Consider the following 23,870-nt stretch of genomic DNA (forward strand, 5'->3'; position numbering starts at 1 on the left):
CTTGACCGCAAATTTTTCATGAAAATCTTTCTAAAAACAAGTATCGTTTTGAATACACTTTTCTTAAAGCAACTACATTGTGGACTTAACAAGAACAGATTAAAATACGAATCAATTTAAGTATCCAGGATTTTTTCCATTTTACAAATTTTAAGTGGCCAAGGTTCCTCGCATCCCACCCTCGATCTTAATTACCGCCCATCTGTTTAAAGCTAGTCGATTGATACTTATCGTAGATGTTAGTGTTTTTTACGTGACTTCTTTCTCCAGGAGTTTAGCGATGTTAACTAAAATTACCTAAACCATACTAATGCGTTTAAAATAACCAAGGGTTCCCTTACGTAAAAATCTTCTAAAATAGCCAATGCGGAAATAAAATCTGTTCAATCCAGTTGGTCTTCCTTGTTTAATTCTTTTGACATTCTTATTGTTATTCGAAGTAAGAAATATCACTAATCCAAATTCTCCTTAAATCTTTTTTTTTTGTATTTTCTGCTAATTAAAAAAACCTAAATATCCTGAAAAAATTAGTTAAACAATAAGTAGAAACACTGCAACGTCAATCTCATCCCCAATCATCTATCGTTCTGATATCGCCCTTACGATGTTTAAAAAAATACGTAATGCCCTGGGTTAAAGATTACCAAAATCTATAACATTGAAAGCATATGTTAAAGCAGTATATTTGAGGTGAAAGGATACTCGCATGGATATTTTTGAAGTTTACTGCAGAACCAAAACAATTATCGGTACAATTTTTGCCGACGTCAGCATAATTTTCTTGGGTTTCCTGATGTTGTGGACTCTAACGAGGGTACGTTAGGGCAAAAAACGAGCACCTGGCCACTGCAAATGTGACGCAAGCAACTTGTGCGGAGTCATTCTCGTGTAGAGCTTACTGACTGACGCTTTCGCTGCCGAAGTCAATTTCGTTCCAGAAAGAACAATTGGTAATAGGGTTGATGCGAAGTATTACAGGGTGGCAACAGTTCCTAAAAGACTACATAACAATTTCTCAACGTCGTTCCCAGGACTTCATTACCATTGTAAAAACCAAAAACACCTAAGTTTTTTATGACTTGGTCCTAGAAGCAGCGAATACCCTTCGATAACAAAACTTGAAAAGATAAGTAAAGACAGCTCGTGTGAAAATGGTATGCAAATACACCCTCTTTCCAACGGATTTTTGCTTTTTAGGTGCGAGATTTCAAAAAGACAAAAATACGTGGAAAAGACGGGTCTTCAAATATTCAAATTTCGTTTTCGGTTTACCTAGAGCTCTAGGGACAAGAGTGTTATTGGTATTATTTATTCTAAAGATTTATACAGGATGGCCAATGTATACATCGGCATTGCCCACCCAATTTTCCTCACAGGGCATGGGTTAACCCTGAGCAGTGATAAAGGCTCTTGCCAAACATGCCCGCGCTGTGGAATGAACCATGTACCTAGCGGTTGCGAAGCAAACCTCCAACCTCGATCCCAGGACAAGTTGTCTCTTTTTGCATATCAGACGGCGAGAAGGACATCAGACCTATAAAAAAGCGCAGCGCCGATGAGAGATAAAAAGCCCTGGGAACGAGGTTGGCAAATTCCATAACCAATAAGCTATGCGCCAACAACTATAATTGTCCGATATTGTCTATTTTTTTCCCCGTTTAAGAGAACTTAACCATCTAGTGTCTCCCTAACCCACATACGTCTGCCTATTTTATCTAATAAATCTTTAAAATATTTTTTTTTATTATGCATTAATTTTACAATTTTAAGAATTTTTAATCTAGAGTAGCGTTGGTTTTTATCACTCAGCAGAATGAACGAGCGATTAAGACTGACTGCGTATATTGGCCTTATAATTGCTTCCATATCGTTAGCAGCTCGAATGTCTTAAATGGATTAAAAAATTTTTTGGATGAATTCCTAAAATTAATCCTCTTACTTAAGGGATGCACGATATTAATGAAATTTCGTGGGCAGAGAGAGGAGACTAGCTGTAAGAAGGTTGTGGTGATTAGTCTTTGTGTGTTGTCAAAATGATGGAAGTGACCTTATCACGACAACACAACATCGACCCATGCTGTTTTCTCTTTCTGACAATCAAGTAAAAATGTTAACTCTTGAAAAACCAATAAATAAATACCTTTTCGAAAGTGCAATTGCGTGTACGTACAAAATAAAGTTATTTTACAATAAAAAACAATAAAAACAACACTCTACCTATGCAACAAATTGACAACAGAAAGGTATGATTTCTACCTCCTACTGTCTTTCTGTGCTTGAATATTGTGTTGAGTGGAATCAGTGGGTGGGTTGGGAAATGTCACTGAAATGTCACTGGCTGACCTAATACTTTTTAAATAGAGGTCATTACAAACGGGTTTTTGAGATTTCAATATAACTCTCAAAGCGAGAAACAGATAGCCTGAAAATTTTCGCGTATTTTTTAGAATAAAATATCAACACAAAAATGTCTCTATAAATTATTTCTATTCGAAAAAAAGAAGAAATTATCTAAGCTAATGGATGTGTTGGACACATTTTACGGACTGGCTCATTTTCTCTTTTACGAAACACCTCCTTGTTTTGCGACAATTATACGCTCGTAAACCTAATTCCAACTCGTTACCATATTTCCGTCTCTCTAGATAACCTCTTAGGTTCTTTGCTTGTATTATTTTTACGTCTACCACTTGGTGTATGCACTTTTTGTTCACTTGTTTCAGAAGTCCCAGCCCGACTACTGGATCCAGCAAAGGACTGTAAATTTTCAAGTTCATTTTCACATAATGGTGACGTTTCATGTACAACGTTATTTCGGTTACTGGTTGGATCTTCAGTACCGTTTGTAGTCCCTGATGTACTTGAAGATATTGTTCTCGTCAGAAGTTCTGTATTAAAATTACCCTGTATATTTTGAAAGTTCAGTGAACCAGCAGAATCATGTTGGTTATTCGCAGGTGAATTCGTGCTCGCTTCAGTATGGTTTGAAAACTTTTCTGTTGCTAAATCTAACCGACAAGTAGGACATGTTGATTTCTAGAAAAAAAATTTGAGTTTTTGTTTACGCATAGGCCTTCTATTACAAAAAAACCCGCCAAATATCACAGAAGTATAGATGAATGCTGTTGTTAACATTTTTAGCGGTAAGCTCTTTCGGCTTTGGCATTTGCGTGGCAGGAAAAAAAATAGGGGCGCTAAAAAGCAAAGTTATTATCAGGTTATTTTTAAGACTTTAAATGAATTCAAATAAATAAGAAGGCATCAATCTACACTCGATAATTTATAACCTCAATGATGTTTCTGTGAGAAGAAATCCACAGGAATAGACCTCCCTTCACCAAATCCTAGCATCTTTTTTCCTGCCACGCAAATGCCAAAGAGCTTACCGCTGAAAAGTAAACAAATGAGGTAACACTGGAATTTATCTATATTAACAGGAAACTACATCTACGACTTACAATTTTAAGCCAGTTTAAGATACATGCGTTATGATAAAAATGAGTGCAAGGTAATTGTAGAAGCTGTTCGTTTAAAACGTATTCACCAAAACAAATGCAACACGATAAACTGGAAGCTAAAACATGAGAAAACAACAAATATTTTTCAAATTCAACAAAATAAAAAAGAGATTCATGCTGGAGGGTAAACTTTCTTCCAATACGTTAAAAAAAACCTTAGATCATTTTCACCCTAGATTTGTTTACTTTTCACCAGTCAAAACGAAAAAGACAAAAAAAAAATTTTTATCGTGGATTTCAATGGATGTGCCGTCACTTATTTCATCAAAAAAGTCAAAAATAACATTGGTCACAAATAGTAAAAATAGATTGGCACATGGAATGATTTATTGGAATAATTTAGGCAAATATTATAACGATTGAAGTTTGTTACACACCGTAACACACCACACTTTTTAGATGATTAAAAATATTGACACAAATCCCTACCAACTTGTGCGATAGTGACTTTTACAGATGGTAATGATTCCAAGATATGTTGTGGTGTAGGAGAGTCTTTCTCCTCCTCTTCTTGTAGACTGTCCATTATTCTATCATATAACATCTAAAAACAAATGTGCGTATATTCAGTTTAAGGATTTCCACAACATTCTTTGGCCGACATTATAAAATGATTTTACTAGTAAACACATGGAGTTAGTGAGAAACCAGACCTGTAGAGAAACACCAAAAAATGATGGTGCAGAATTACTAAACATCTCAAAATGATGACTCAGCATCTAAAATAAAATGATAAAATAATTATCAACTTTTTGAGCTCAGAAAGTTGTAATTTAGTGATTCCAGGTCTGCTTAATCTTTTTTTTTAAGTTGAAGTTAAAATGACCCTAACAGCAACTCTCAATTTCCTTTCTTTCTCCAATATAGTGTTAACAGTAAAGTATATTGAACATACCAATTAAATAGATAGTTCCTATGAAAACCTTACCAAACAATCATTTAAGCTTTAAGGCTAAAATACTCAATTCTTTTAAAAGAAAGGTTTTAAACCTGAGATTAAAACTTATAGATTCCAAAGTGCATGTTTACCACTTTTTTTTATAAGCAAACCCATTTTTGGGGTAAGGCCTCAGGTTTTTTAGGGTAGAGGGCCTTTTGGGGCCTCAAGATTCTTGTCTGGTTGCTTAGCGCCTTTTTCTTTTTCGACACATTGACTTTGCCTGATCTTTCGATTTTTTTTTAAAAAAAGGATGTTTCAAAAAGTCATCTTTTTTTGCCATTTACGCTATTCTTTCTTTTACACAATACCACTAAAAATTCCCTTTAAAGGGGTCATATATTTTAGCCTGAGGTAGAGTTTTAGAGGGTGAAACAAAAATTTAACTTTAATCTCTGATCTAGTCTTTAAAAATGTTTACATGATTTCGGCTGAAATAAAACTTATGTCAGTTTTGATTTCATTTTAATCTACAAGAACAAAATCAAATTTCATTTCGCTTTCAAAATATTCATGTAAACACGATTTACCCATATAAAACTATGAATGCTATACCAGGAATATGTTATTGCTACACATTATTGCGCATGTGTACAAAGCTTCACGCTACATTGATATAAAAAAGAACTCCATGTAAACACAATGAAATTTCATTGCCGTTTAAACACTCATTTCGGGTCCATGTAAAGGCTACATCTATTTTTTAAGGTATAATGTATATCTTTGCTTCAAACAAATTCTAGACGTATTTTTACGTATGTTTAAACATAAAGAAACGCACCTCAAACACACTGAATTCATCATCTAAAACAAAAAAATAACAAAATCATATAAAATACCATTCTAATACTTCATTGGGAGAATCACAAATGTATGTATGCAGGATTTCACGTTTTCCCAAAAATCTGCAAAAATAAGTCCTGTGAAAATATTTTTGGCCCAACCGCAAATGTAAATCTCCATGTAACTTTTTTTTTACCACCAACCACAAAAGGGAATGATGTAGGTACATCTTTTATTATCTTGATGTTGTGTTTTTAGTTAAAATATAAGATTATCAAGAGAAAATGTGAAAGGGATAAAAAAATTGGCAGACCAATCAATTTAGAGTTCTATAAATTTGATGCTAAATAAAAAAATCAACAAAATTATATTCTTATAAATAATCTAAAATAGGGTGTAATCCACAAAAATAATCTCTGAAAATAAAAATAAAATCTTGTTGACTCCAACCATGACGATTTCTCCCAAGAAACTGTCTTGAAACATCAGAGTTTTTTTATTTGCAAACTTACCATCTGCTACTGAAGAATCTTCTGAGGGCACTGAAAAACTGTCATCGAAATCTGACGTGTCGGAAGCATCTGTTGAGGAATCATCAACTGTACTCCATCCTGAATCATCCTCATCATCTAGTGATTCGAAAATGTGTGTTTTTATAGCAGAGTTATACCCAATTTGGAAAGAATTGTTGCAAATAAAATCTTTTAAAGTTTCTTTAAATTGAATATATCAAACTTCTAATAACAAACACCTTTACTCAATCCTGTTAATAATAAATATTGCTGAAGAAAATTCAAAAAAAGGATAGCCTTAGAATCACCATGAAATAGGAAACAAACAAAAGTTGATTAGATCTTCAAAAATGTTACATCTGCTTCTTGTATACAATATATACAAAATATAGAGAACTAACAATAAAAAATATAATGCAATGCTGACCTGTTCCTGATTGTTGTGGCAACTGTTGAAAAACATTGTCTCCAGTGTTTTGAACTTCCTCTGACATCATAGCATTATTGCTTAAAAAAGATGGATTTTGCAAGTGGTGACTCATATTAAATTCACCTTCTTCACCTTCAGATTCAGATGAAAATTCCGGCATCGAATGACCAGAAGAACCACGATGATCCGAATCTGAATCAGACACAAGATTTGGAATCTCAAAAGAATCGTCCATTATTTATGTCTATAGAATTACATATAAAATATTAGCATTAAAACAACAGAATGGCACTGTAGCAAAAACAACAAAACAATGCCACAAACAACACAACATTTTTTTGTATAAACGGCATCTCTAAGCAAGAACAAGCACTGACCATGTCACATTTATAAGTTAACAACCATTTTTCTCTCAAAACACAACATACAAAAAACCATACAAGAGCATCTGTTTTTTTTAACTGTTACGTCACAAGTTAAAAAAATTACAAAAACAAGCTGATCGTCATTGCACACTTGGAAAGCATTATAAATATATTGCAAAAAGTGAAGGGTGTTAATGTTTTTATCTTTTTAAAGTGATTGCTTAATTCTATTTTAAACAATCAGAGAACTTCTTTAGGAAAGGATTCTATGTTTTCTTGGACACAGGTTAAACAGTATCTTTTGGTGTAGAAAATGCTACATTTTTGATCCACACAAACTGCTTTCATGCACAATGAACAGATACCACCAAGTACCAACGGGATAAAACTCTTGTGAGCAAAAGGGTCTTTTATGTAGTATACATCTTCAAGGATGTAAAAGTTTGATTTTTCATCTTTGTATTTTGAAAATTTGTCGTATTTGTACTTATTTTGACATTGTGAACATTCAAAACTCTCTAATGGTTTATCAACATCTTTATTTTTCTCCATTACAATCTGATCAAATATTATATCACAGATCTAAGGATATAAGATGTGCATTAAATATTTTTTCAATGACATGATAGTTCTAAAGGTGATAAAACATTATTTTAGGATTCGATTTCATCTAAAATTACATATGAACCAGAATTTTATGAACCAAAAAGGTAAATAAAACAAATATTCAAGTAAAACAACTGAATCAGTTTTTTATCTCACAATTATAAATATACAGAAAAAAATTAATTGCATTAAACAACTTTAAGATATGCTATAAAATAAACAAAATAAGAATTGTCTTCTATAAAGCTTTTGATGGGTGCGGACAAAAGGGCCAGTGAGATATAGATAAGTTTGATGATACATTGGATAGAGTGAGGTGGTAATAAAAAAAATCTAGATGTATTGCGGATGTGTTAAGAAGGGAACACCAGTATGCATCTTAGCTAGTGCAGACAAGGAGAAAAGACTTGGAAGAGTTCTTGTAGCTAACACTAAGTTTTATCCAATGAGGATCATTTACCATGATGCAGTAGAGGGAACAACTATGCAGATCTAGATAGAATGGGTAGTAGAGGATTGTCAGGTGTTGTTGCAGAAATTGTAAAAGTGTCTGGATATACTGCAGTTGAGCTTATTACAAGTCTTGTCAACCAAAACACAAAGGATGGTGTTATTCCTAATGACAGGCAATCAAGTGTAATAGTCAATTGTTTCAAGGACAACCGTGATACCTTAAACAGAGTTAATTATAGAGGGTTGAAGTGCGTTCATGAGGTAAAGAAAGTTATTGAAAGAGTGGTTGATAAGTTATTTAGAAAAAAAATTGATATAAATATGATACAATTTGGTTATGTTCCAGGGTGTCGTACAACAGATGCAATATTCTTACTACTTACAGACTTACAGTTTACTTAGACTTTAAAATTTATATAGAATGTCCTACAATTCTGCTTTTTGTTGCCATCCTTGAATCATCACTATCATCATCATCACTGCCACCACTAGCTGATTTGGACCAAATCATTTGAAGAAGGAACCATTCCAGACACACTAACCAGTGTAATAATAACACCAAAACACAAGAGTGGAAGCAAAACTAAAGCTGAAAACTACCACCCAATTGCCCTAACTTCTCACATCATAAAGGTCTTTAAAAAGATTGTCCGAAATCAAATTGTGTCACTCATGGAAGAAAATAACCTGTTCAACAGCTCACAACATGGTTTTCTTGGTGGACGGTCATGTCTGAGCCAGCTTCTTGACCATTTCGACAATATTCTACAAATACTCTGCAACAACTCAAACGCTGATGTTGTATACTTGGATTTCGCAAAAGTGTTTGACAAGGTCGATATAGACATATATAGCTCTTAAAAAGATAGAAAACTTAAGTATCAAAGGCAAACTACTCAAATGGCTGAAGTCCTTCCTAACAAAACAGAACCCAGTACATCTCAGTAAACGGTCACCACTCACGTACCACACAAGTCATATCCCGCGTACCACAAGGAAGTGTGCTTGGATCGCTCATCTTCCTTATCCTTATGGGGGATATTGATCTTTCTGTAAAGAACGGATCCCTCTCAGGCTTTGCAGATGATACAAGACTTACAATGAAGGTTAGCTCTGAAAGTGACATTGAAAAAATGCAAGCGGACCTAAACTCAGTCTACGAATGGAGTAAACAAAACAACATGATATTCAACAATACAAAGTTTTAAGCTCATGCAGTATGGAAAAGACCTAGATCTGAAGTCAAAGTACAAAACAACAGCATCAACACAAATCCAACCAAAAACACAAACCAAAGATCTTGGAATACTAATGACAGATGCTACCTTCAAATCGCATATAAATAAAATCGTAAAAAATACAAAACAACTTACAAGCTGGATTCTTTGACTCTTTTGATCGTGATCACCAGAAGTTCTCCTACCACTATGGAAATCCCTTGTCATCCCTAGATTCGAGTACTTCTCTCAACCCTGGTCTCCTGCTAGTAAAGGACAAATCAAGGTACTAGAAGCTCTGCAATGGAGCTACCTGAAAAAAAACGCATTTAAACAGCTTAAACTGTACTTATACAACGACAATGTGAACACTATCAAGCCATACAATTGGAAAATAGCTGAAGGAATTGTCCCAAACCATCACCCACCCATGCAACACAAAGAAAAGGGCGTTTATTTCAACTACCACCGGTGCTGAACAATTCTACAAGCTTCGCTAAACTACACAACAGCTTCCGTTTATCAAGCTCCAAGACCCTTCAACGCCCTGCCCAAGTCTCTAAGAAGCATCACTTCATGTCCAGTTTAAAGTTTAAAACAGCCCTCGACAAGTTTCTTAAAATTCTCCCAGATTAACCTTCATTCCCCGGAACAAATGAAGCCTCAAAAAACAGTATGACCACTGTAGTTCGATCTAACCCTCATCCTCCTCTCTCTAGAGATGGAGTAGAAGAAGAGGAAGAAGTGACTGACCTTGGTTGTCCATGACAGGCGTGAAGCTACAACTTCAAAAGTTAACATAAGTAAGTAACATAAGTAAGATATAGATTGTAGAATTTAACCTTTTAAACATTTTCCCCCTTATTTATGAGAAAAGTGCGTCTAAACTGATGAAAACACAACCCTCATAATCAGGGTATTTCGCCAATTGATTGATATGATTCTCTTACTGATAATCACTTTTTATATTTAAACATGATATTAAACAACCTAAACAGCTTACTAATAGAGTAAGTACGTAATTTATTTTAACAACACCAAAAAGTATACAAAGCAGAAAAAAGGGTTGAACCAAAAGGTTAAATTAGTGTAAAAAACAATAAATTTATCGACACATTTTTTTACTAAAGCTGGGTAAGCCTGTTAAGTCATTACAGCCCACTGCCATCAAGGAACATTTACTTTATTGTGGGTCACCATCTTTTGAGAATCTTACGGTCATTATATCTGCACCCAATAATTTTGTATTAGAACTTAAGGAGAGTTTAATAATTTACAGACATAAACCTTCACTCAATAGAAATGTAGCTTCAGCGCCATTATTGATAAATACCAATGATTACTTCTCTGGGAGTTACGCGTATGCTGAGAATTTAAATTTTATACAATGTGAAAACTAATATAATAATAATATTTGATTAGTTTTCACATTGTATAAAATTTAGATTTTTATTTTATTTTCTTGTAAAAATTTTTCTATAAATTTATAACTACACTGTATGACTGTTATATTGAAAATAACAGAAGTTGTGGCAATAGTTTTAATAAAAAAATGTGCCAATAATATTGTCGTTACTTCACACTAAAGTAGAAAAAGTATCTAAAATTGAGAATATTATATTTAGGTCATTGATTAGGACAAAGTATAGGCTTACAGGAAGTGCAACATTATCAGATTTGGTCAGCATACTTATCTGCAACAACTGCTAAAGGATGTTAACCTTTTGAGGCTAGGTCAATATTTTATGCTTTTCAAATTGAAAGTAAAAATTTTCACAAGCTATTTAAAGTTAATCACTGTTTTAGCTGGTTAATTGATGTTGTCTCAATCCTTGGTACAAAGAGAAAGAACTTTAAAAAGCCAGATAGCTAGCTAGATAGCTTTATCAAACATATATAAGGCAAATGAAAGGAAAAATTAGACAACAAGATTTAAGTTTCCTTCAAATGTTTTAACTTAGAGTACCTAACCCAAAATATATCTGAATCCTTCTGGCCGCTTTTGTCTTTAAGTATGTATATACTGGACTAAAACAAGCAAAGTTTTTAACAAATATAAAGTCAAACGTCTTAAAGCAAACCTTTCTGTGGTTTTCGCTGGTCTTCCTGTCTTGTGTTTTTTTCGTAACAAAGTGTATATGACGTCATGCAGTTTTGGGTGATCTCCACCACCAGGTTTCAATTGAGATAAAATTAAAAAATGACTATATAAATTTAAGCACAACGCTGGAAACTTGTTCTCAACACTAAACTGGGACAGCAAGACAAATTTCAAAGCAAAATCCACACAACAAGCACATGCTGCATCTAACAAAGGTCAGTAGGGGGGAAGGTCCGTTTCATGGTCACTGCAACAACTTGCCCTTTTATTTAGGAAGCCTAGAAGCTCTAGGCTTCTAGAAAATTCACCAACTCCGACTTCAACAATCCCTTATTCCCAAAGTTAGTAAGGGATATTTAAATATATTGCTTCTTTGTTACTGTCCCTCCCACTTTCCTGTGGTGGAGAAATCAAATTCAAAGAAGTAGCCTGGAAGGTTTTTGAATCAACCGTAAGCGGCAGTTTATACTGCAGTATAGCTACGGAACAGCAAAATTTACATAAGATCTGAGCCAACTTTATATTACAGCCTTTTTAATTATAAAAAATGCTGTCATCTCATAGTTCAATGGAAACCATTACCTCTATTATGATGATGAAATTGAGAAACTCCCACCACAAACTGTGACATAAGTAATTTTTAGTTAATCCATGGTTGGTTTTTGGTGATCAATAGGCAGGTGCAACCATTCCATTAAAAAATACATAAAAGGTTATATACCTATTGACCATGCTAGTGAAGAATTATAGAATTCTGATGTTTTACTGTATAATGAACAATCGAAAAAAAGTTAAAAAGAGTTTGAAAACTTTAAAATTAAATATATATAAGTAAACATGAAAAACTCAATTATCGATGTTAAACTTAAAAATATTTTTGTTTGATGATGCTGAAAGAGGCTGATAAAATAGCATCAAATAGAATAATGTACGTCTGTCTGTCTGTCACGCAAAATGGTAGCTTAGCTGCGCAATAGCGAGAAGCACGCAATTCATTGGATTTTCCACGGGCTAACGACTAGTATAGTTAAAATAGTGTAAAGAATTTTCCGATTCCTTTACTTTGTGGGTTTTTGTAATATGAACCATCCCCATTATTCAATAGAGAATTTGATGGTGTGTCCAGTTTATCACTAATTTCCTTTCAAGACCTTGAAATTTTTTAAGCCTAGGGAGTTTCAATGGTTACGTTTTTACAGGATTCTTGCGCATGTGCAGAAAAATCAGAAAAATCGACAGGCAAAAAAATGAAGACCTTAGGTGAAGAAAGTCAAATTATGATTAAAAACTTTGTACTGTGGTTACTAGAATCTTTTGACTGATGAATGATCTAAATCTAAACTACATGCAAGCTATATTCTAATTTCAAGATTAAAAGATGCCTCTACCTTAAAATAAAGTTTTTAGGCTGGGCTGGTCCATGGTTTACCGCCTGCATTATTTTGCCTATCCATTTTCGTAAGAGGTCTGGGGATTATAAACAACATGCATCACGATGAAAGTGGTCTATAGAAATCTTGCGTGTCCATGCCTTTTTTTCATTTATAAAGTTCAAAAAATAGGAAGCGAAGTATTTAACCGCTATTTTCGATTAACAATACACTTCCATTATCTTGCACACTGTAAAAGACTTGAACTATTTTAAGAGGTGGGGAGGGGGGGCATAAACTGTTGTGAACCCCCAACAACAACGTCACATAGTAAACACTTGACCATAAATCATCTAGTGATACCAGCATTAAACTTGTTACCTCAAGTAATAGCAACCCCATTATTGTTGAAAGTTTTAGGTAGTCTCATTGAGGATATTGTAAGGGAAAGTGAGCATGATTTTTTAAATCATGATATCTTCTTCACATTAATTTAACATATTGAAATGTATAAATATTTGGAAAGACCTAGATAGATAGATAGATAGATAGATAGATAGATAGATGTGCATATTTTACATGGCTAGCCTCACAAATATCGAGGGATATACCCTGTCTATTATTTCCAGGAGGGGCCATGGCGTAGATGGAGAGTCCTAGAGTATTTAATGCTCATTTTAAGCTACGCAGACCCAATTAGAGTCCGCGCTCTACTAGACAACTCCCGGCAACATCCAACGGCCCACACAGTGTGCCATCTTCCCAATTTCCCTCACATGGCTTGGGTTAACCCGGGGCTATAGTAACCTCAACATTTTCTATAGGTTGATATAAGTTTTTTGTATATAAATAAAAAATACAAGGATTTATAAGGTGAAGAAAATTTGACCCCCTCCTTAACGTTCAAAGTTTCTTTTTCGATTATCTTATTCAGGGGTTAAAATGGTTCTTTGATTTTTTCTTAATTCTAAGTCGTTTTGTTTAAATTTGCTTTTTTCAAATTCAACACTTTGTAACTCATATTTTTCATAACTTACACCATAACTTTTGTCAGTGTTATCAAAGGAAAAAAATTGAAAAACCATTCGGGATATATTATTCAGCTTGATTTTAAACCAGCTCTCCTATGCAGAAATTCCCTGTTTTGTAAAAGAAAGTCAAAATGTAAGCACTACCTCACGAATAAAAGAACACAGGGAAAACTAGCTTTACAGATTTTCAACAATAAATTACCAATCACTTTAATCACGCTGCTTGCAAGTTTTATTTTCAGAACGATAATGAACTTTATTCAAATATTATTTTTCTTTCTGTATGCACGTGTCTAGATTTATAAGTTAATGTGATTGGAAAAAAATAATAAGGAAACTTTAATTGATCTTTGACAAGTTTTCTCAGGTTAGTCCCTATTTGTTTTATGACATGATTGACACATTGGACAGTAGTGACACTGAATAGAAAACATTCATTGGTATAATACCACATAGTCAGTATGATACCGAATATGTGTTATAAAGAGATCACATTTTGATCTCAAAGTTATTAATGAGTTAACATTGTTTATTTATAAATAAACATACTTCCAGATAAAATTTAGGATAAAAATTTCATGATTAAAAAAATTTGTTTTTTTTATACCCATAAGCAAAGAATTTTTTTAAAAAAAAAAATCATTATTTTTCCTTACAGTAAACTTAACTACATTTTTTATTTGCTTTTGGTTTTAAACACTCCGAAATTTTATTCCATTTTTTTAATTAATTATTGATAACTTACAGGTAACACTTTTATTTTATTCTTTAAACAATTTTAAACTATTGAAAGGCAAAATAAATTCAATTCTAGCGCCTGTTACGCAACTGATCGATCAAAACTTTTATTTGTTTAATTTAATTTGTTGGATTGTACAAGGACATCCTTATTTCAGATAAAGATTAAACCATTGTTTCAGATGATGATGAAAGTGATGATAGCGAGGTACAGAGTGAAGGTGACTACGAGTAAACAACCTTGCTAGAACTTTTTTTAAATTACATATTTTTTGTATTTTTCTTTCATAATGAAAGTCATGTCTTTTTATTAGTTTTACTCATCCTTCTTTGATTCCGTAATTTACTCACCAGACCAAGATCAGCCGAAAAATAAAAAATAAATTTATGAAAATGACAGTATAACATACTATTTCTGACATGTAGAAAAGGAAGTTAAGATTGAGAGAGTTGCTATACGTAGACACTCGATCATTGCGTTTTACACCACACACCTTACTTGATTTACACATGCAAATCATTGCACACCTACCCAAATAATCCTGAAAAAGACTGCATTACCAGCTGTTACATTAAGAATTTGAAGTGAAAAGGATATTTTTTACTAAAATAAACTTTTAATATTTTTATTTTGCTAATCGGTTTATACGTGTTTATACGTGTGTTGCAAAAAGCATGCCTAAAGTATTTTAGGTGTGATTTTGGGTGTGTGCACTGGTTAACTTCTTATAAAATTTGTCATTTTGCAGGGGCTATCAATAGCATTTTGTGTGTGTGTGGAGGTGTGCGCGTGCTATTGCACGCCTTTTCTAAAAAGGTCTGTTATATAATCAAGTCATGCAAAATATAAATATGCTTGACATTCTACAAAGTGTGTAAGACTATCTCCTTCCTTCGTTGAACTTATGGATTGATTAGCTAAGCTGGCCAAAAAAGATGCAATTTAAAATGGGCATGAGACATTACACAAGTTTCAGTACCTGTATTACTTACACGCAATCTCCATGTCACCTTGAAATAAAGGCGATTTTCTATGATGCTTACTTGTCAGTTCAACAATGACAGTCGCCCCACGATCGAAAAGATTTTTTGTGACCTGGATATTTCCATTGGAAGATGACCAACAGGAGTTTCGCTATCCATTTTGCAAACTTTTAGGGCATGTATATCAAATGCGTTGTCTATGGCAGCAATTTAAAATTTGACAAAGTTCTGGATTCCAGAATTTTCAAAAAATAATAGTATCCGCGAACAGCTGCTGTGAACTCAAAAACCTTTAAGTACCTTCAAGTTCCACGTACCTTCAAGTACCTTCAAGTTTCAAGTACCTTCACGTTTCACTTCAAGTACCTTCAAGTTGTTGTTTGTTCTAGTCTTAGAAGCACTGTCGATGGAGTTCAGAACAGATTGTCCATGGGAGTTATTGTATGCAGATGATTTGATTCTCATAGCAGACACGATGGAAGAATTAGTTGGGATGTTTGAGAATTGGAAGAAAGGACTAGAAGAAAAAGGGCTAAGGGTGAACACAGCAAAGTCTAAAGTCATGATCAGTAGCATTGCAGCCAAATGTGACCTTGTAGTAGTTGAAAATACAGAGCAGTTAAAGTTAGCAGTTGAGCAGTTAAAGTTATAAAAAAATAATACTTGAGGACAATGTTTCAAAAAAAGCTACTCAAGGTAACACGAGGGTTTTTAATGATTCTCATTTGCAACATGAAAAATTTGTTTAAAATTTCTACGAAAAAAAAGTTGCAAAATGAAAAAATTTAATGTGGGGACACAGTTAAACACTTTCATGTGATGATAACAAATCATGTTTTTTGTTGCAATCGCACGAAGTTTATTTCCCGTAGCTTTATGATACTTGTGAAATTTTGATTAGGCGTGCCAACTGTATCTTCGAGGACTGGATTTAATTTCGGGAAGAATTGTTGTTCTTATAAACTTGTTTCTGATCATTCTGTTTTTTATTTACTCTTTTTTAGTTGTGATAAAGGCTCTTGCCAAACATGCCCGCGCTGTGGAATGAACCATGTACCTAGCGGTTGCGAAGCAAACCTCCAACCTCGATCCCAGGACAAGTTGTCTCTTTTTGCATATCAGACGGCGAGAAGGACATCAGACCTATAAAAAAGCGCAGCGCCGATGAGAGATAAAAAGCCCTGGGAACGAGGTTGGCAAATTCCATAACCAATAAGCTATGCGCCAACAACTATAATTGTCCGATATTGTCTATTTTTTTCCCCGTTTAAGAGAACTTAACCATCTAGTGTCTCCCTAACCCACATACGTCTGCCTATTTTATCTAATAAATCTTTAAAATATTTTTTTTTATTATGCATTAATTTTACAATTTTAAGAATTTTTAATCTAGAGTAGCGTTGGTTTTTATCACTCAGCAGAATGAACGAGCGATTAAGACTGACTGCGTATATTGGCCTTATAATTGCTTCCATATCGTTAGCAGCTCGAATGTCTTAAAATTAATCCTCTTACTTAAGGGATGCACGATACTAATGAAATTTCGTGGGCAGAGAGAGGAGACTAGCTGTAAGAAGGTTGTGGTGATTAGTCTTTGTGTGTTGTCAAAATGATGGAAGTGACCTTATCACGACAACACAACATCGACCCATGCTGGATATTTTTGAAGTTTACTGCAGAACCAAAACAATTATCGGTACAATTTTTGTTGACGTCAGCATAATTTTCTTGGGTTTCCTGATGTTGTGGACTCTAACGAGGGTACGTTAGGGCAAACAAGAGCACCTGGCCACTGCAAATGTGACGCAAGCAACTTGTGCGGAGTCATTCTTGTGTAGAGCTTACTGACTGACGCTTTCGCTGCCGAAGTCAATTTCGTTCCAGAAAGAACAATTGGGAATGGGGTTGATGCGAAGTATTACAGGGTGGCAACAGTTCCTAAAAGACTACATAACAATTTCTCAACGTCGTTCCCAGGACTTTATTACCATTGTAAAAACCAAAAACACCTAAGTTTTTTATGACTAATCCTCTTACTTAAGGGATGCACGATACTAATGAAATTTCGTGGGCAGAGAGAGGAGACTAGCTGTAAGAAGGTTGTGGTGATTAGTCTTTGTGTGTTGTCAAAATGATGGAAGTGACCTTATCACGACGACACAACATCGACCCATGCTGTTTTCTCTTTCTGACAATCAAGTAAAAATGTTAACTCTTGAAAAAGCAATAAATAAATACCTTTTCGAAAGTGCAATTGCGTGTACGTACAAAATAAAGTTATTTTACAATAAAAAAAAACAATAAAAACAACACTCTACCTATGCAACAAATTGACAACAGAAAGGTATGATTTCTACCTCCTACTGTCTTTCTGTGCTTAAATATTGTGTTGAGTGGAATCAGTAGGGTGGGTTGGGAAATGTCACTGAAATGTCACTGGCTGACCTAATACTTTTTAAATAGAGGTCATTACAAACGGGTTTTTTTGAGATTTCAATATAACTCCCAAAGCGAGAAACAGATAGCCTGAAAATTTTCGCGTATTTTTAAGAATAAAATATCAACACAAAAATGTCTCTATAAATTATTTCTATTCGAAAAAAAGAAGAAATTATCTAAGCTAATGGATGTGTTGGACACATTTTACGGACTGGCTCATTTTCTCTTTTACGAAACACCTCCTTGTTTTGCGACAATTATACGCTCGTAAACCTAATTCCAACTCGTTACCATATTTCTGTCTCTCTAGATAACCTCTTAGGTTCTTTGCTTGTATTATTTTTACGTCTACCACTTGGTGTATGCACTTTTTGTTCACTTGTTTCAGAAGTCCCAGCCCGACTACTGGATCCAGCAAAGGACTGTAAATTTTCAAGTTCATTTTCACATAATAGTGACGTTTCATGTACAACGTTATTTCGGTTACTGGTTGGATCTTCAGTACCGTTTGTAGTCCCTGATGTACTTGAAGATATTGTTCTCGTCAGAAGTTCTGTATTAAAATTACCCTGTATATTTTGAAAGTTCAGTGAACCAGCAGAATCATGTTGGTTATTCGCAGGTGAATTCGTGCTCGCTTCAGTATGGTTTGAAAACTTTTCTGTTGCTAAATCTAACCGACAAGTAGGACATGTTGATTTCTAGAAAAAAAATTTTTGTTTACGCATAGGCCTTCTATTACAAAAAAACCCGCCAAATATCACAGAAGTATAGATGAATGCTGTTGTTAACATTTTTAGCGGTAAGCTCTTTCGGCTTTGGCATTTGCGTGGCAGGAAAAAAAATAGGGGCGCTAAAAAGCAAAGTTATTATCAGGTTATTTTTAAGACTTTAAATGAATTCAAATAAATAAGAAGGCATCAATCTACACTCGATAATTTATAACCTCAATGATGTTTCTGTGAGAAGAAATCCACAGGAATAGACCTCCCTTCACCAAATCCTAGCATCTTTTTTCCTGCCACGCAAATGCCAAAGAGCTTACCGCTGAAAAGTAAACAAATGAGGTAACACTGGAATTTATCTATATTAACAGGAAACTACATCTACGACTTACAATTTTAAGCCAGTTTAAGATACATGCGTTATGATAAAAATGAGTGCAAGGTAATTGTAGAAGCTGTTCGTTTAAAACGTATTCACCAAAACAAATGCAACACGATAAACTGGAAGCTAAAACATGAGAAAACAACAAATATTTTTCAAATTCAACAAAATAAAAAAGAGATTCATGCTGGAGGGTAAACTTTCTTCCAATACGTTAAAAAAAACCTTAGATCATTTTTTTTTTCATTTAGAAAATTTTTATCGTGGATTTCAATGGATGTGCCGTCACTTATTTCATCAAAAAAGTCAAAAATAACATTGGTCACAAATAGTAAAAATAGATTGGCACATGGAATGATTTATTGGAATAATTTAGGCAAATATTATAACGATTGAAGTTTGTTACACACCGTAACACACCACACTTTTTAGATGATTAAAAATATTGACACAAATCCCTACCAACTTGTGCGATAGTGACTTTTACAGATGGTAATGATTCCAAGATATGTTGTGGTGTAGGAGAGTCTTTCTCCTCCTCTTCTTGTAGACTGTCCATTATTCTATCATATAACATCTAAAAACAAATGTGCGTATATTCAGTTTAAGGATTTCCACAACATTCTTTGGCCGACATTATAAAATGATTTTACTAGTAAACACATGGAGTTAGTGAGAAACCAGACCTGTAGAGAAACACCAAAAAATGATGGTGCAGAATTACTAAACATCTCAAAATGATGACTCAGCATCTAAAATAAAATGATAAAATAATTATCAACTTTTTGAGCTCAGAAAGTTGTAATTTAGTGATTCCAGGTCTGCTTAATCTTTTTTTTTAAGTTGAAGTTAAAATGACCCTAACAGCAACTCTCAATTTCCTTTCTTTCTCCAATATAGTGTTAACAGTAAAGTATATTGAACATACCAATTAAATAGATAGTTCCTATGAAAACCTTACCAAACAATCATTTAAGCTTTAAGGCTAAAATACTCAATTCTTTTAAAAGAAAGGTTTTAAACCTGAGATTAAAACTTATAGATTCCAAAGTGCATGTTTACCACTTTTTTTTATAAGCAAACCCATTTTTGGGGTAAGGCCTCAGGTTTTTTAGGGTAGAGGGCCTTTTGGGGCCTCAAGATTCTTGTCTGGTTGCTTAGCGCCTTTTTCTTTTTCGACACATTGACTTTGCCTGATCTTTCGATTTTTTTTTAAAAAAAGGATGTTTCAAAAAGTCATCTTTTTTTGCCATTTACGCTATTCTTTCTTTTACACAATACCACTAAAAATTCCCTTTAAAGGGGTCATATATTTTAGCCTGAGGTAGAGTTTTAGAGGGTGAAACAAAAATTTAACTTTAATCTCTGATCTAGTCTTTAAAAATGTTTACATGATTTCGGCTGAAATAAAACTTATGTCAGTTTTGATTTCATTTTAATCTACAAGAACAAAATCAAATTTCATTTCGCTTTCAAAATATTCATGTAAACACGATTTACCCATATAAAACTATGAATGCTATACCAGGAATATGTTATTGCTACACATTATTGCGCATGTGTACAAAGCTTCACGCTACATTGATATAAAAAAGAACTCCATGTAAACACAATGAAATTTCATTGCCGTTTAAACACTCATTTCGGGTCCATGTAAAGGCTACATCTATTTTTTAAGGTATAATGTATATCTTTGCTTCAAACAAATTCTAGACGTATTTTTACGTATGTTTAAACATAAAGAAACGCACCTCAAACACACTGAATTCATCATCTAAAACAAAAAAATAACAAAATCATATAAAATACCATTCTAATACTTCATTGGGAGAATCACAAATGTATGTATGCAGGATTTCACGTTTTCCCAAAAATCTGCAAAAATAAGTCCTGTGAAAATATTTTTGGCCCAACCGCAAATGTAAATCTCCATGTAACTTTTTTTTTACCACCAACCACAAAAGGGAATGATGTAGGTACATCTTTTATTATCTTGATGTTGTGTTTTTAGTTAAAATATAAGATTATCAAGAGAAAATGTGAAAGGGATAAAAAAATTGGCAGACCAATCAATTTAGAGTTCTATAAATTTGATGCTAAATAAAAAAATCAACAAAATTATATTCTTATAAATAATCTAAAATAGGGTGTAATCCACAAAAATAATCTCTGAAAATAAAAATAAAATCTTGTTGACTCCAACCATGACGATTTCTCCCAAGAAACTGTCTTGAAACATCAGAGTTTTTTTATTTGCAAACTTACCATCTGCTACTGAAGAATCTTCTGAGGGCACTGAAAAACTGTCATCGAAATCTGACGTGTCGGAAGCATCTGTTGAGGAATCATCAACTGTACTCCATCCTGAATCATCCTCATCATCTAGTGATTCGAAAATGTGTGTTTTTATAGCAGAGTTATACCCAATTTGGAAAGAATTGTTGCAAATAAAATCTTTTAAAGTTTCTTTAAATTGAATATATCAAACTTCTAATAACAAACACCTTTACTCAATCCTGTTAATAATAAATATTGCTGAAGAAAATTCAAAAAAAGGATAGCCTTAGAATCACCATGAAATAGGAAACAAACAAAAGTTGATTAGATCTTCAAAAATGTTACATCTGCTTCTTGTATACAATATATACAAAATATAGAGAACTAACAATAAAAAATATAATGCAATGCTGACCTGTTCCTGATTGTTGTGGCAACTGTTGAAAAACATTGTCTCCAGTGTTTTGAACTTCCTCTGACATCATAGCATTATTGCTTAAAAAAGATGGATTTTGCAAGTGGTGACTCATATTAAATTCACCTTCTTCACCTTCAGATTCAGATGAAAATTCCGGCATCGAATGACCAGAAGAACCACGATGATCCGAATCTGAATCAGACACAAGATTTGGAATCTCAAAAGAATCGTCCATTATTTATGTCTATAGAATTACATATAAAATATTAGCATTAAAACAACAGAATGGCACTGTAGCAAAAACAACAAAACAATGCCACAAACAACACAACATTTTTTTGTATAAACGGCATCTCTAAGCAAGAACAAGCACTGACCATGTCACATTTATAAGTTAACAACCATTTTTCTCTCAAAACACAACATACAAAAAACCATACAAGAGCATCTGTTTTTTTTAACTGTTACGTCACAAGTTAAAAAAATTACAAAAACAAGCTGATCGTCATTGCACACTTGGAAAGCATTATAAATATATTGCAAAAAGTGAAGGGTGTTAATGTTTTTATCTTTTTAAAGTGATTGCTTAATTCTATTTTAAACAATCAGAGAACTTCTTTAGGAAAGGATTCTATGTTTTCTTGGACACAGGTTAAACAGTATCTTTTGGTGTAGAAAATGCTACATTTTTGATCCACACAAACTGCTTTCATGCACAATGAACAGATACCACCAAGTACCAACGGGATAAAACTCTTGTGAGCAAAAGGGTCTTTTATGTAGTATACATCTTCAAGGATGTAAAAGTTTGATTTTTCATCTTTGTATTTTGAAAATTTGTCGTATTTGTACTTATTTTGACATTGTGAACATTCAAAACTCTCTAATGGTTTATCAACATCTTTATTTTTCTCCATTACAATCTGATCAAATATTATATCACAGATCTAAGGATATAAGATGTGCATTAAATATTTTTTCAATGACATGATAGTTCTAAAGGTGATAAAACATTATTTTAGGATTCGATTTCATCTAAAATTACATATGAACCAGAATTTTATGAACCAAAAAGGTAAATAAAACAAATATTCAAGTAAAACAACTGAATCAGTTTTTTATCTCACAATTATAAATATACAGAAAAAAATTAATTGCATTAAACAACTTTAAGATATGCTATAAAATAAACAAAATAAGAATTGTCTTCTATAAAGCTTTTGATGGGTGCGGACAAAAGGGCCAGTGAGATATAGATAAGTTTGATGATACATTGGATAGAGTGAGGTGGTAATAAAAAAAATCTAGATGTATTGCGGATGTGTTAAGAAGGGAACACCAGTATGCATCTTAGCTAGTGCAGACAAGGAGAAAAGACTTGGAAGAGTTCTTGTAGCTAACACTAAGTTTTATCCAATGAGGATCATTTACCATGATGCAGTAGAGGGAACAACTATGCAGATCTAGATAGAATGGGTAGTAGAGGATTGTCAGGTGTTGTTGCAGAAATTGTAAAAGTGTCTGGATATACTGCAGTTGAGCTTATTACAAGTCTTGTCAACCAAAACACAAAGGATGGTGTTATTCCTAATGACAGGCAATCAAGTGTAATAGTCAATTGTTTCAAGGACAACCGTGATACCTTAAACAGAGTTAATTATAGAGGGTTGAAGTGCGTTCATGAGGTAAAGAAAGTTATTGAAAGAGTGGTTGATAAGTTATTTAGAAAAAAAATTGATATAAATATGATACAATTTGGTTATGTTCCAGGGTGTCGTACAACAGATGCAATATTCTTACTACTTACAGACTTACAGTTTACTTAGACTTTAAAATTTATATAGAATGTCCTACAATTCTGCTTTTTGTTGCCATCCTTGAATCATCACTATCATCATCATCACTGCCACCACTAGCTGATTTGGACCAAATCATTTGAAGAAGGAACCATTCCAGACACACTAACCAGTGTAATAATAACACCAAAACACAAGAGTGGAAGCAAAACTAAAGCTGAAAACTACCACCCAATTGCCCTAACTTCTCACATCATAAAGGTCTTTAAAAAGATTGTCCGAAATCAAATTGTGTCACTCATGGAAGAAAATAACCTGTTCAACAGCTCACAACATGGTTTTCTTGGTGGACGGTCATGTCTGAGCCAGCTTCTTGACCATTTCGACAATATTCTACAAATACTCTGCAACAACTCAAACGCTGATGTTGTATACTTGGATTTCGCAAAAGTGTTTGACAAGGTCGATATAGACATATATAGCTCTTAAAAAGATAGAAAACTTAAGTATCAAAGGCAAACTACTCAAATGGCTGAAGTCCTTCCTAACAAAACAGAACCCAGTACATCTCAGTAAACGGTCACCACTCACGTACCACACAAGTCATATCCCGCGTACCACAAGGAAGTGTGCTTGGATCGCTCATCTTCCTTATCCTTATGGGGGATATTGATCTTTCTGTAAAGAACGGATCCCTCTCAGGCTTTGCAGATGATACAAGACTTACAATGAAGGTTAGCTCTGAAAGTGACATTGAAAAAATGCAAGCGGACCTAAACTCAGTCTAC

At 33.6% G+C, this 23,870-nt stretch overlaps 5 protein-coding genes across 7 annotated transcripts; 2 read left to right on the top strand and 3 right to left on the bottom strand.

The window, feature by feature from the left end:
* Positions 1–2,470: 2,470 nt before the first annotated feature.
* On the bottom strand, positions 2,471–6,524 carry LOC130656982 (E3 ubiquitin-protein ligase Praja-1-like). 2 transcript variants are annotated; one of them, XM_057459932.1, is made up of 7 exons: positions 6,178–6,506; positions 5,751–5,867; positions 5,237–5,259; positions 4,172–4,237; positions 3,948–4,062; positions 3,459–3,574; positions 2,471–3,036 (listed from the first exon to the last, which is right to left on the bottom strand). In XM_057459932.1, exons 1-7 carry the CDS (start codon positions 6,413–6,415, stop codon positions 2,623–2,625), a joined length of 1,089 nt encoding a protein of 362 aa, XP_057315915.1. In that variant the 5' UTR covers positions 6,416–6,506; the 3' UTR covers positions 2,471–2,622. The 2 variants fall into 2 exon arrangements, with proteins under 2 accessions (XP_057315915.1, XP_057315916.1); XM_057459933.1 differs by lacking the exon at positions 4,172–4,237 and having other exon boundaries at positions 6,178–6,524.
* A 132-nt stretch (positions 6,525–6,656) lies between these two features.
* Positions 6,657–7,332, bottom strand: LOC130656986 (cysteine-rich DPF motif domain-containing protein 1-like). The gene has a single exon (XM_057459937.1). The coding sequence runs from the start codon at positions 7,095–7,097 to the stop codon at positions 6,786–6,788; it is 312 nt and encodes a 103-aa protein (XP_057315920.1). The 5' UTR covers positions 7,098–7,332; the 3' UTR covers positions 6,657–6,785.
* A 320-nt stretch (positions 7,333–7,652) lies between these two features.
* On the top strand, positions 7,653–8,006 carry LOC130657878 (uncharacterized). Its single transcript, XM_057460869.1, has one exon. It carries the CDS (start codon positions 7,653–7,655, stop codon positions 8,004–8,006), a length of 354 nt encoding a protein of 117 aa, XP_057316852.1.
* Positions 8,007–17,210: 9,204 nt separating this feature from the next.
* LOC130656752 (E3 ubiquitin-protein ligase Praja-1-like) lies at positions 17,211–21,629 on the bottom strand. Of its 2 annotated transcripts, XM_057459663.1 has the most exons (7): positions 21,284–21,612; positions 20,857–20,973; positions 20,343–20,365; positions 19,278–19,343; positions 19,054–19,168; positions 18,602–18,717; positions 17,211–18,185 (listed from the first exon to the last, which is right to left on the bottom strand). In XM_057459663.1, the coding sequence occupies exons 1-7, from the start codon at positions 21,519–21,521 to the stop codon at positions 17,772–17,774; spliced, it is 1,089 nt and encodes a 362-aa protein (XP_057315646.1). In that variant the 5' UTR covers positions 21,522–21,612; the 3' UTR covers positions 17,211–17,771. The 2 variants fall into 2 exon arrangements, with proteins under 2 accessions (XP_057315646.1, XP_057315647.1); XM_057459664.1 differs by lacking the exon at positions 19,278–19,343 and having other exon boundaries at positions 21,284–21,629.
* A 1,129-nt stretch (positions 21,630–22,758) lies between these two features.
* On the top strand, positions 22,759–23,112 carry LOC130657879 (uncharacterized). Its single transcript, XM_057460870.1, has one exon. It carries the CDS (start codon positions 22,759–22,761, stop codon positions 23,110–23,112), a length of 354 nt encoding a protein of 117 aa, XP_057316853.1.
* Positions 23,113–23,870: the final 758 nt, after the last annotated feature.

The sequence above is a fragment of the Hydractinia symbiolongicarpus genome, chromosome 9 (assembly GCF_029227915.1).
Source record: "Hydractinia symbiolongicarpus strain clone_291-10 chromosome 9, HSymV2.1, whole genome shotgun sequence".
Lineage (NCBI taxonomy): Eukaryota > Metazoa > Cnidaria > Hydrozoa > Anthoathecata > Hydractiniidae > Hydractinia > Hydractinia symbiolongicarpus.